This window comes from Chelonoidis abingdonii, chromosome 1, assembly GCF_003597395.2.
Source record: "Chelonoidis abingdonii isolate Lonesome George chromosome 1, CheloAbing_2.0, whole genome shotgun sequence".
Lineage (NCBI taxonomy): Eukaryota > Metazoa > Chordata > Testudines > Testudinidae > Chelonoidis > Chelonoidis abingdonii.
The window spans coordinates 90,543,820-90,557,385 of record NC_133769.1 but is presented as its reverse complement, the minus strand read 5'-3'; the positions used below and the strand labels follow the sequence as shown (position 1 = coordinate 90,557,385).

The window sequence follows — 13,566 nt, the reverse complement described above, 5'->3', positions numbered from 1 at the left end:
CCCAACTCCCTTGGCCTTTCCCTAGCCCTGCTCCACTCTAGATACCTGGTTAAGCTCCCTGCAGCCAGGCCCTTCTCTCTCTGAATGCAGAGAGAGACTGTCTGCTTGAGCTCTTGGCTCAAGCCTTTATAGGGCCAGCTGGGCCCTGATTGGCGCATGGCCCCAGCTGAGCCTGCTTCCTCCCAATAAGCCCAGGCATCTTGCCCTTCCACAGCCCTCCTCCAGGGCTGTTTTAAACCCCTCAGGGCAGGAGCCGGTGACTACCCCGCTACACATAGCAACAGGAAGAAAGTTACTCTTGCAGATCAGTACTGAAATGTCCAAAAGGGAAAGAATAAGACATAATTGTTCTACCCTAGTACAGACCTAGGAAATGCCTTCACACCTTTTGGTATCTGGAATATATGTATTCATAACAAAGAGATGAGGGGTACACCATAGTACCAGAAAAACAAAGTAGAAAGCTAATCGGTTAAATGCAGTTTCAAATGACTTGGCACTTGCATGTGTAAAAAGGTTGGCTATGAAACGATGGCTTTAGGTGGTTTAGCTTTGGAAGCATATCTTCTGATTAAGGTGAATGTAATAATGCTGCACAAAATGGCTTGCCAGAGACTGGTATCTTATAGAATCTTTTTCTGTACTATAATATTATTGGCTTGTATCAATAAACCTAACTCACATAGTTTATTTGGTCTTTTAAATATATTTCATAACAAACCAAAGTGTGGTCAAACCACTGACTATACAATTTATCAACACGTTATATGTTTCACGTTTTATGTTAACAAGATTGCAACACAGCAAATTGGCCTCTAAATTTATGTTATGCTCAGCAATAAACATGAACAGGCAAGTGCAATTTTTCAAAATTTGTCTTGTCTCTGTAATGAGAGATGTGAAATGAGTCAAGTGGCCAACAAGTGTAAGGTACTACTACTGTTAACACTCTACTGACTCATATATGGAGATATAACTTTCTCATAGAACTGGAAGGGACCCTGAAAGTCACTGAGTCCAGCCCCTTGCCTTCACTAGCAGGACCAAGTACTGGTTTTTGCCCCAGATCCCTACAAGGCCCCCTCAAGGTTTAGCAGGCCAATGCTCAAACCACTGAACTATCCCTCCCTCCTTTCATGTGAGCAGACAAAAGTATGGGGGATAAATGCCAACACAGTTCTGATATTTATAAACTGGATAATAAATGTTTTAGTCTCCAAACACGCATGGCAGCCAGGGAATATATTGTTCTCCCTTTTCCTAGTACCTCCAGTTGCATCAGGAATCTACTCAGGACATGAGGCTCTATTAAGTTCTAAGCAGTACTCTCTCTGCACATTCTGGAACCCACTGTAGCTATTCTGAGAGGGAGCAGAGGACAGCTAAAGGGGACCATGCAGGCAGCACAGAGGCATAGGTCCTCCAATAGATCCCTAGATCCATGCAGATATTGGGGTCTGTGATCCAACATCTTGCTTCTTTTGCTAGAAGGGGAGAAAACCCTGATGACAGAATTCTGAGGAAACTCCTCACGGATTACCTTTCAGTTTTCCTTCCCTAAAGCCATTCCCAGTTGATTTCCCATAAAACAGGTTTACAATACCATTTCTTTTAGTCTTCAAGAGTATAAGCAGTATCTGAATTACTTACCCTCTCTCTTTCTAGAATTTAAAAAAGAATGTTACTTTTGTGTTAAAGAAAATCATTAGAAACACTAACCAGTGGATTTACTCAATACTGCCCAAAAATCAGGGTACAGTACCTTTACTGTTCCATTCTCCTCTCCAAATGCTGCATATTGAAGATCTTCACTTAGGCAACAGCAGCAAATAAGAGATTCCTGGGCTTCAGTCAGATAGTCAGTATGGCCTGTATTTCCATCAATTAGCTGCAACCGAAAATGTGGATTATTCAATTATAGCAACTTTGTACAGCATCTTTATTTTAAAACACATGACAAACCTACATTTTTGGTGGGACCCAACATTAGACCACCACTGTATTAGCATACCTACTTGAAAATAGGATATAGTATATTCAAATGTGCTATTCTAACTCAGAAAGAAGTTATAAAAGCTGTATAACTAGCTCTAGGCATTTGTTCTTTGGATAAAACAAATTTAAGCTGACAGGATTTTACAGGTCCTGCAAAACATTTTTCAAGTACATCAGTACAGTCAGGATTTTACACACCTAGCAACTGGGTACAGTAGGTCTTAACTACATGTCATCTCTGTCCACATCAGTTCAGCTATCACTTTCAGGTAATCTTCCTGGAAAGATCTTTGGAATGCAATGATTTACAAACAAGTGAAAGCTTCTTTTAAACCAGTGGTCTCCAACCTTTTTACACCCAAGATCACTTTTTGAATTTAAGAGATATGGGGTGCTGGCTCCAGGACAGGGAGCAGGGCTGGGGCTTGGGGTGCAGGAGGGGGTTCGGAGTGCTGGCTCTGGGAGGGGGTTGGGGTGCAGCCTCCCAGCAGGCAGCACTTACCTCCAGCGGCTACCGGTCGGTGGCACAGCGTGGCTGCTGCTAAGTTGGGCTCCCTGCCTACCCTGGCCCCATGCCACTCCTGGAAGCGGCCAACGCACCCCTTCAGCCCAGTGTAGGGGGAGGCATGTGGCACGTGGCTTTACACACTGCCCCTCTCTGAAAGCACCACCCCTGCAGCTCCCATTGGCCACAGCTACCCATTCCCAGCCAACAGGGGCTGCAGGGGTGATGCTTACAGGCACTAGCGGGGGAGACCCTTACATCCCCATCCCCGGGGCCGTGCTGGCCGCTTCCAGGAGCAACATGGGGCTAGCGCAAGCAGGGAGCCTGTCTCAGCGGCAGCCCCACTGTGCTGCCAGAGATCATGATTAACTGGGAGATGCTCTAGGATTGACCAATTGATCACGATCGACTGGTTGGTGACCATTGTTTTAAACTGTCTCTGAAAGAAAAAGAAAAAAAAGCTTTGCTTACAGTAGTTTACAAACAAGATGTTAGGGATCTATTCTCCCATGGACATGCAAAAGTAACTATACATGTGCAATGAGAAAAAATAGCATGGTTTGAGTCTTATAACGAAAGTATTGATTTTAACATGGGCTGGGGACTGAAACCTTTCACTAGGAAGGTTATTCTATAGATGATCACACGCCAAAACCAGCAGCATTTGTGTATGTTCCTATATCAGTCCCTTCCTAGATCCATAGGCAGGTTTCTGATTCTCATTGGTTAACCTCCTTTAGATAATGAACACAAGTAATTTGTTCATATTGTTCACAGAAATGTTAGAAGGGCTTAAAAAATTCACTGTCAGAGGCTAAGTGGAAAGTTTTCCTTGGTGTGCAAGTAGACACTGAAGTCCATCTATTTCTGAAAATCAGAAGTCAACTCTTTTTTTTTAAATGGCAAGTAGCTACCTGTTCACTGGGAAGTAGTCTAAGAACCAACACATTCATATGCCAGCCATTAGATGGAAAGGACTTGGTCACTCCTAACCTTGGACACAATTCAATTTGTGACCTAGAGGAAAAATATTCTATACTTGACAATCAAACCCTCTAAGTCACCCAATACCACTTCAAAATTTCAAAAATCCAACTGTGTATTTCTAGAATTAGAGAATACTGAATTACTATAACTATTGCACAGCTCTATATCCCTTCTTATAAAAAAAAGTGGAAACCAGGTATAAATGATATCCAAACTTGAGACTAAAAGTGTTTCAAAGTCAATCACTGAACCAGAAAATCTCTGGAGTCTAACACCGCCTCATAAAAAAATTGCAATTGTATAAGTAAAATAAGAATGCTTTTTAAAAAAAAATCTTCTTGCTGGGGGAGAAGGTTTCGTTAATTTTTTAAGTTATTTTATTTACACTCCTTTCGAGTATTCCTTAATGACAAGGGGATAAAAGCACGTGGACAGCAGAACACACATTCTAATGTAAAACACTGCAAATAGTAAGATGGCAAAACAAACACATGGAAAAGAGACAGTACTGAGTAAACAGGTAGACAGAACCAAACAGATAAGCAAGATTGGGAAAATGTTCAAGTATCTTACCAACTTTTTTTCTCCATGAGGAATATGATTATGCACTCAGATCCTCTAACACATAGATGCTCAAATGTCCAAAGACAGAAAAGGATGTTGAAAAAAAGGTCTTTTCCTATAAAGGTCCAAATAGTTGTAACAAATTTGCCCAATAGTAGGTAAATATTTGATATTTCTTAAAATACAAATAATGCAACCTAACAGTTTGTCAAGTATACAATAGAACCTCACTTACCAACACTTCATCAATATACACACAGTCTTTTCCTACTTTACTGTAAAGATTTAGTAGCAGAAAGGCTGCAATGACAGCTCTATTATATCTTCTACTAATTTTACAACATATACTACAAAATATTATAACTAGACAAAATGCTTTGCAAAAGAACCAAATACATTTTGTGATGCTTTATTCTTGCTTTAAAAACAAAAAGTTATGCTGCTTTTCTAATCTAGTTGAACAAGGACTAAACCCTCTGAGGTACTGAGTATGCTCCCTTCCCCTTGAAGCTTGCTGGATTTGCAAAGCGCTGAGCATCATCACGGCAAAGTCCCTAATGAAGATGTTATATTACTCTAAGGTGTTATTGTAAGGTGGGCAATAGATATAGAGCAAATGTACGGTACAGATAAATCTGTATCTAGGACTTCTGAAGTTACTTTGAAAATAAGATTTAATCTCTGTAGTTTTAATCTAATTCAAACAATGACTTAAAAAAGGCTATGAAAAGCTGTTATTTTAAGTTCTAGTGATGCAAATAGTAAGACTAAGTCACTAATTATAATATGTGATATCAATTCTGGTAGACAGGATGTGAAATTCAAGAGTTCATATAACTAAAAAAATTAACACACCTGCAGCGATGCTTATTGTTCACCCCAAGCATTCTTAGCCCACGTTCTCTGATACTATTTGGCCAAATTTCAGAAGTGCCGACTCTTCATGTCAAGCTTTTAATTTTCTCTATTGTTCTTTTATAAAAAAGTGTTTTTTTCCCCTCCCAAACAAAAAAAGTAATGCTACAGGGTAAGCGCTATTGAGAGACAAAGTGTAACAAGTTGAGAATTCAATTCTACTCTTTGAATTTCTGCTTAACATTGAACTGGCCTTACAAGTCACAGATACATAGATTCCAAGGCCAAAGGGGACCACTGTGATCATTTACTCTGACCTCCTGCATAATACAGGCCACACAATTTCCCTAGAATAATTCCTTTTGAATTAGAGCAGGTCTCAAAGAAAAAGAAAGAAAGAACGAACCCAAGAACCAATCTTGATTTAAAAAATTGCCAGTGATGGAGAATTAATCATGACCCTTGATTAATTGTTCCAATGATTAATTACCCTCAACGTTAAAAATGTACACCTCATTTCCAGTCTGAATTTGTCCAGCTTCAACTTCTAGCCATTGGATCATGTTATACTTTTCTCTTCTAGACTGAAGAGCCCATTATCACATATTTGTTGCCCCACTACCCCAGCAGGCACCTTACAGACTGTAATCAAGTCATCTCTTAACCTCTTCTTTGTTAAACTAAATAGATTGAGCATTTGAGTCTACCTATAAGGTAGTGTTCTTCATTACAAGGCCTACGAGCCAGTGGCAGTTCACATCAACCCTAAGTGCAGCTTGCTAAGTTCCCTCTAAGCTGCGTGGCTATTCAGCAGGCTATAAATAGCCATGCAACAGCTCTAAAGGGCCATGGAGCAGGGACCTGGAGAGGAGAGAGGCAGGGGGTAGGTGGGAACTGGGGAGGAGAGCAAGTTGGGGCTTGCACGGCTGGTGTGGGACTCTCCTCTGGAGCTCCCTGCTGCCGGAGGGGAGAAAGAGAGGCCCCTTCTCTGGAGCTAGCTGCTGCCAGTAGGGAGAGGGCTGGGGGCTGCACCCCATACTCCTCATCCCCGGCACCCCAGAGCCCCAACCAGAGCCCGCATCCCAACCTCTGCCCTAGTCCTGAACCCCCTCTTGTACCCTGAACCCCTCATTCCTGGCCCCACCCTGTAGCCCTCACCCCCACATCCCAACCCTCTGCCCCAGCCCTGATAAGTGATGAGTGGCTTAGCCAGCTTCAAGGAACTCCACTGAAACAAACTGCACTCTCCTGGCTATGACACGTATCTGATCAGGTCTTCTTCTGTTACATTTACAACTCCCTTTAGGGCCATTGTCTTGGACTATCATTAAAAAAGACTAGTGAAACATTAGCATTGCTTCCCTGTGACCTGTAATACAGATGTCAGGTTATTTGTTTGGGGATATAACCCCAAAAAAGGATCCCAGTGAGAGCTCTATTGCTATGTGTGTCCTCTAGCAATCAACATATCTTGCAAACATGTTATCCAGAAACGGACACAAAGGTATTCCTTGGTGAATGTTCTGTGCATTATTACAAGGATAAACTGGGACACCTTGTATTTATAATGGAAGGATGTGTCTGCAAACCTGAGGAAACTCCTAGTGGAATGTGGTGATTTGATATGACGGTAGGCTTCTCCTTGAGGCCTACTGACTTTAAAAAAAATCCTATGAATGGAACACTCATGGAAGAAAGTTTCCATTCACAATCCCTTAGATCAGGTACATCTGTCAAGGTTCTTAGATCTAACAGCTCTGACTCCTTGCAACTTCTTCAGAATGGAAATGAAAACAATACTTTCTGAATCTTTCAAAGACCAAATGCAAATTCTTTTTTATTTTCTCCAGGTCTCATTTGTTTGTGGAAGATCTTTTCCAGACTAGGAGGAAGCAGGAAAGATGCCTTCATCAAATGAGGAGGTTTCAGATTCTGGTAGCTGGTAATATGGAATGCACTGTGTCACTTGAGGTGTAATGACCTGAATTCTGAAGATCCCTTTTCTGCAACTTCCCTCAGCTCAATCATGATTCCCTTCTACTGGTTCTACAGTATCAGTACGTACACAGGAAGCACCTGCAATGAGGATGCGTGTGACCACTTGTTTGCAGAGGACTATACTGCCACTCTGTCAAGGAAAAACTGGTAAGAGGTAGATTCCACCAGCTGCATCTTCTGCTGGTCTGGCTTCCAAGTGAAGAACTATAAATCTCATTTTACTCAACTGGTAGCTATGAAGCAAAATGGAAAATTGGAAGGAATCCAAATGGCATGAGCTATAATGAATGAGGCGCCAAAACCAGCGTTCAGCAGGGTTTGTGCACGTTGTCTGCTGCAACAAATTGTGTTTTAGTTAAGTGTGCTGTGACAGGGATGTCCTAGAGAAATAGCTTGTTAAGGTGAAGGAGTGCAGTTACATAGTGACGTAGGTGATTAAGGCATGATGTCACCTCTGCTTCATAGCATCTACAAAGTCAGGGCCCTTTTTCTGTCTACTTGATCCCTCAGAAGATGGAGTCAATGGAAATAACTAACTATCTGACCTACTACAATCACAGTGGCATCAATTCTGGCCCTGTGGTAGCATCCTATCAACTTTTATCGATGGTCAGATGGATGTATTGCCTGCTAGACAGCTGGTCCCATTCACTAGGTTGAATCCACTAGGAAGTGGATGTTTCTGGTTGTGATTTTTTCCAAACAGGATTCAGGTAACTAACTTCTTCAAGGAGGAGTCAAATCAGGGTCAGTTGAGGAATTTTCTGAGAGCCTCCTCATTTTTATTTACTCTGTAGCATCTCTGTTGGAAGGAGCAAGGAGAAATAAGTCAAGGGGTAGTATATTCCTTTTATTGTTGAGATTGCTGATGGAGAGTGTCCTTGGAGCAATATGTACTATGTACTGAGTAAGAAAGGATCTCCATGTATAGCTGGATTGAAATCTTGCAGTGTTTCTGTAGTCATGTATCAAATGCAACACATTTCTGGAAGGCATCCATGGCACAGGCAGAGGGTGCCCCAGCAGTAACCTGTACTAGGAAATGAGAGAAAGGAAATCTCTGGGTTGCAGAGGATGATCTGCCAGTTTTCCTCCAGCGATATCTACTGAATGCAGTATATTCATGGACGGACTGGGAAGGGGTGCCAACTAATGAAATAGAAGACAGAGAAGCCACTTGGTTGATGTGGAGAAGTTGGTGAGCTTGCCTTATAAGAATTTTCACCTCATTTACTGCATTCCTCCTCTGCCATGCTTTGCTGTATAAAGTATGACACAAATGTCTCTCTTTTAATGCCTTTGTTGACTCTGAACCAAGAATTCTGGTTCTGCTGGATTCTCTGGAGGGGCTCCAACCAGTCCCACCGGTTCCATGTCCTCCTACTTAAAACAGTCCCATAAAAGGGGATGGGGTACAGCAGCTCTGAGTAGAAAAGCATTTGGTGCCTTTGGAGAAAAGGGAAGAGGGCCTATTGCATCAGTATAGGCCTTTTAATTAGCCTTGATGCAGGTTCTCCAAGCAAAGGAAGAGACAGACAGTTTGGTGAGGAGATGGAGTGGGGGAAAGACAGAAAATAGGAGAGAAGAGAGACAAGGAGTGGGGAAAGTAGGTAAAAGGTCCCAGCAAAGAGGAAGATCCCTTTATGGGCTCTTAGACTAAAAGGTAAAAAGGATGGGGTACCTAAGATTCCATGTTTCCTCCTGCAGGGGCAAACACTTCTGAAAGGAAGTTGTCAGGTAGGTTCCCCTTCAGCCAGGCTTACACAGATGGAATGCTGTAACAGTCTCCTTTAATCAGAAGAATGGATATGCCCCAGATATGCCCCATGCAAAGGAAAGCAGCAGAACAATCAGTTTCAGCTATTCCCTCACACTACATATCATGGGCAACCAGAACAATTTTTTGAAGTTCACCCAGGAAGGGCTGCCAGGCCTCCTGCCAGACAAACATGGCCTGATACAAAGCAACTGAAATAGTTGCTCTCCTCGTCAAAGGTAGGTCTAGATAACACTGGTTAAAACTCTGGAGACCTATCTTCATTAGCACTCACACTATTGCCACCACTAGTAAAGCTGCAGTAGTGGGAAATGTGAAGAGAAAAAGCTCCTGTAGACAGAGCCTGAAGAATTTAAAATAACCACTAAAACTGAATACCAGACTAAAAGAACCTCTGGTCTATTGCGACATGACAGTTCATGTGTCTCTGCATTTCATGTGTTATGCCAGATTTTTCAGAGGATAGATTAAGTTTGGAAGAGTTTTATCAGTCTCTCAATTACTTCATTCACAATTCTTTAGAGATTCATGGAATTGATCCAAAGGCAGCATTTAGCTCTAAAAAAAAGTAAAACTTGAAAGAAAAAGTCAGTGGATATAACATCACATACAAATGTTTTTGACTCCCTTATCAGGAAACACCGAATTCTACTTTCCATTTGAAAGGTTATGGTTAAAACGAAAGTAAAAAACCCAAAACATAAAAAGCCAGAAGACAAACATACATATATGCACACAGACAATAAGACTCAAACAATTATACTTGAAAATAAAGGTTTAATGAAGACTAATTATAGGTGAACAAATAACAGAATTGGGGGAAGATGCTGATTCCTTAATATTTCATTCAGTGCTCTCAGATAAGAATATTGATAATGTTGACATTAGACAGTTGTCATTCACCAGCAGAAAATTTTTAGAATTTGACAGTCTGAATTACTACACAGGAAATGTAGATCACTTTGCTGGTGCCATGCAATATGGCGTTCAGTTTTCACAGCTACAAAAGTTAGTGCCATTGCTTTAAAATGCATCACTTCAGCATAAATTCTTGTGGGATCTGCAGAAGGACTAGTGAAGTCATACACACAATTGTCTACTGTGTGAAAAAAGTTCCCCCTTGTCATTACTGATGCTTTAAATTTTTCAATTTGCTTTGGGTAGAAAAGGCGTTTTAAAGGCTGAAAAAATACTTTCAGCTACAAGGATTATCTCATTCTGTCTCTTCCATGGCCTACAAATACTTAGTGTATCCCCAGCAAGGAAGATTTTTAGATAGTTTGTATTAGGATCCAGTTTCCTTAGTGCCTCTGCATGCAGAACTCCCACAGAAGACACAAGTTGCACATGGATGGGCAGAATTTGGTCCATAATGGGTATTATACCTAAGATGCTGTTAGTGGCCCGCAGAGCAAGAAATCATTCAGAAAGGGTGGAACACTCTGTCACTAACCCTATCTACTTTGTCAGATGTACTGGGGTCTTGTAAACACATTCTGCAGCTACTTCTTGTCCCTAAAGAAACTCTCGAGAAAAATCTAAATTATTTAATTCTGCTCACCCCACTGTTTATGCTCTACTTTCAATTTCCCTTTGTTTTAGAACTTCTTTTGATACTCCAGGATTTTACAGCTCAAGGATGAGAGAGAGAGAGAGAGAGGTCTAAACATGCCAAAACTATGAGAAAATCTGGATCCAAGCCTTGTGGCTTGGGTCCATCTTTTTAAAGGATGGATTCAGGATCTTTTAAGACAACCTGCATTTCAGACATACATACATAAAGATGATGCAAAAATTTGTATAGGGAAGGCCATTAATTGACAACTTAGTATATTTAAGTAATTGCCTGATCGGACTTCTAAAAAAATAAAAAGTTAAACTGCAACATACTTACGTGAAAGGAATTGTTGACATTTAATATGAAAAACATTTTGACAAATTCTGAAGAGACAGCATTTTGTAACAAAAAATGAATATAAGCATGTTTTCTTGTAAGCTACTGTAGTTAAGCATGTCAGTGTTCTAAATTAGCTACACTAGCCACCTGATGCATCACTTCTACAGGATGTCACACCACATAACTGATATAACTTAACAAAATTATGGAAGGATACATGTAATTCAAAAATATTTCTATTACGAAAGTGAAGGCAGCTACATGTGTGTTTAAAGTATTTAGTATGTTTAATTTCTCCAGCGTATCAACAACAATTTGTATTTTTAGCCCATACAGAAATATTGTACCCAAAATTAATAAAATATAAAGGTATACATCTAGTAAAGAACAGTTATTTTATAACAGAAAAGGTCCTCTACCCTTCTCAATGCAGTTAACTTCAATTTGCATATCTTCCTTTTCAAGGGAAAAAGCCCACAAACTTTAACAGGTCTTGCTCATTAAAATAGCCATAGCTCCTTTGTCTGGATCTAATGTACAGTAATTCAATCCTTTAAAGAGTAAATTACGGAACACTAGACATTTACATGCCAGATCCAAATGCTTAAAATCAAAAAGAAAAATAACAATTCTTAATGTGCTTTTTCTGTAGATTAGAGAGACCCTCGGGCATATTATTGATTTATGAATTAAGTCCATACAGAAACACACTTACTTGTAGATGTTGCTGATTGAGAATTGCTAAAATCATCAGTCCATCATCCTGGAACACGACATCTAGTTCACGTTTTAACACAAGAGCAGAGGACTTGCACACCTTACTTGACTCCCAGATCTGTTAAAGGGAATAATGTATCAAAGGTTCTATAAAAAACAGGATATAAAACTTTCAGTCAATATATAAGGACACATACAAAAAGTAAAACTCATAAACGGAATCATTTTAAATCATTGAGAATAACTACCCAATACTTTTAATGGGTTTCAGTTATTAGATTACTAGGAAGGGATGTACAATCCAAACAGATAAAATGCAATATTGATATTTTTCCCATACTGACTGACTCGCCTACACTTCTACTCAGAGAAGTCACATGAACAAAGTTCACCTGTTCCTAACTTGAAATCAAAGAAAAGAATTTTTAAAATGAAAGTACCAGCTATTGCATTATATATTTCATTTGCATAAGAAGTATGAACACTGATTATAGAAGTCGGGAAAGAAACAACAAGAATGAACAACGGTCACCTCTGCTAATGGTAGCACTGCAGTTTATCACAGGAATTTAGGGATCAAAAAATATAGCACAGATATTATACACAAGTGTGTATCCTAAACAAGTAACAATATGTAAATATGCCTATACAACTGGAAATAAGTTACCTTACCCTAATTGTCTGGTCATCCGACGATGTCAGAAATAAAGATCCATCAGGAGAAAATGTCACACAGTGAACCCAACTCAGATGTCCTCTGCAATCAGCTACTTTTAAAAAAGATTCTGTATTCCATAACTACAGCAAAAATACAACAAAGCAAGAGCCCAACTATATCACCACTACATTCTAAGTACGAAACACAAAGCACATACAATAGTACCTAAGGACATACCAATTTTTTCTACTAGTATTTGCTTTCAGTCCTCATCCTGAATATACTAACTGTAACATGGAGTTGTCTTCTACTGTCACTATTTACTATAGATATTTATTCTTTGAAAGATCAGCCTTCTCAGTTGTATAATTAAATCAATCTAACATATGTAGTGCTCAAATGTAGACTTAAATGTGTCTGTTTTAGAAAATATGATACTCAAATGTTTTGGGACTAGAATGGATGAAGTAAGTATTCCATCCACTACTTAGTGTTTTTCACTTGGCTGAATGGTCAAAAGCCCTGCAGTGTACCGGTATAAAGTACAAGAGTCTTTTATACCATATTATCTCTTGAAGACTGAGTTTTTCTCATTTATTTTTCTTTTAACGTGTACAGTTAAAAAAAATGTTCATTTTGCGGTTTATGTGAAAATATAAAAACAATATTTCACCATTCAAAATTATAATTAATAAAATGGGTAAAAAAATAAATAGAAAAATGAAATTAAGATATTATATTATGTGCTAAGAATACTAAAGTAATTAAGTTCATTTTGCACACATACGCACATGTGTAGTTATTGAAAAGTTCTAGCTCTCCAAAACTAATGGATTTAGACACCCCATTTTCTCCATATAGTATCCCAGGAGGATTATTTAAATTATGTTAACAAGGACAGTCACTTACCTCAACAGAATAATGTGATAAAGCAACTGCTACCAACTGATTGCCAGGACAAAAGTCACAGTACTGGATTGTACTGTGGTGACTTATAAGGACTTCTGCTAACAAGTCACTGGTTATAACATCAAAAAGCTGCAAACATATAAAATTATAATAATTATACTGTATTATGACTATTACTTAGCTGCTCGATAAAAACTGTATAAGATTTATATGTACTTTACTGCTGGCAAGTAATTAACTATGATCATTAGTAGTAGTTTAAAGCACTCAACAATATGTATTCACCAACTGGGAAGAACGTGGTTCCTTAAATTAACAGACTCACTCATTTCTCAGAGACCTTATATCAGGGGTCAGCAACCTGCGGCACGCATGCCAAAGACGGCACGGAAGCTGATTTTCAGTGGCACGCTGTTACCTGCCAAGGTCCTGACCTCACTCAGTCCCCCCGCCCACTGCTCTCTCCTGCAGGGGCGGGAGGCAGAAGCTTGGTCCTGCCAGCAGCCAAGCTCCCTACTCCTCCTGCCCCTCCTCCTCTCCTTCCTGTGCTGATCAGCTGACCGTCCTTGTGAGGGGGAGGGTGTGGTAAACATCTGTCTCAAATCTGGACTTAGCGTTCAAAATCTGAGTGTTTACTGTGAACCTCCCCCAAGCTTATACCCAGCTTGGATCTGATCTCGCTGCCACCAACCAGAATTTTATTT

General features: G+C 39.9%; 1 protein-coding gene across 1 annotated transcript in view; it reads right to left on the bottom strand.

Moving 5' to 3' along the window:
• Positions 1–13,566, bottom strand: part of APAF1 (apoptotic peptidase activating factor 1) — a 78,101-nt gene that overhangs the window by 15,624 nt on the left and 48,911 nt on the right. Inside the window, 4 exon segments of the mRNA XM_032788561.2 lie at positions 1,763–1,888; positions 11,294–11,413; positions 11,968–12,093; positions 12,863–12,991. Coding sequence (XP_032644452.1) covers positions 1,763–1,888; positions 11,294–11,413; positions 11,968–12,093; positions 12,863–12,991 — 501 coding nt within the window.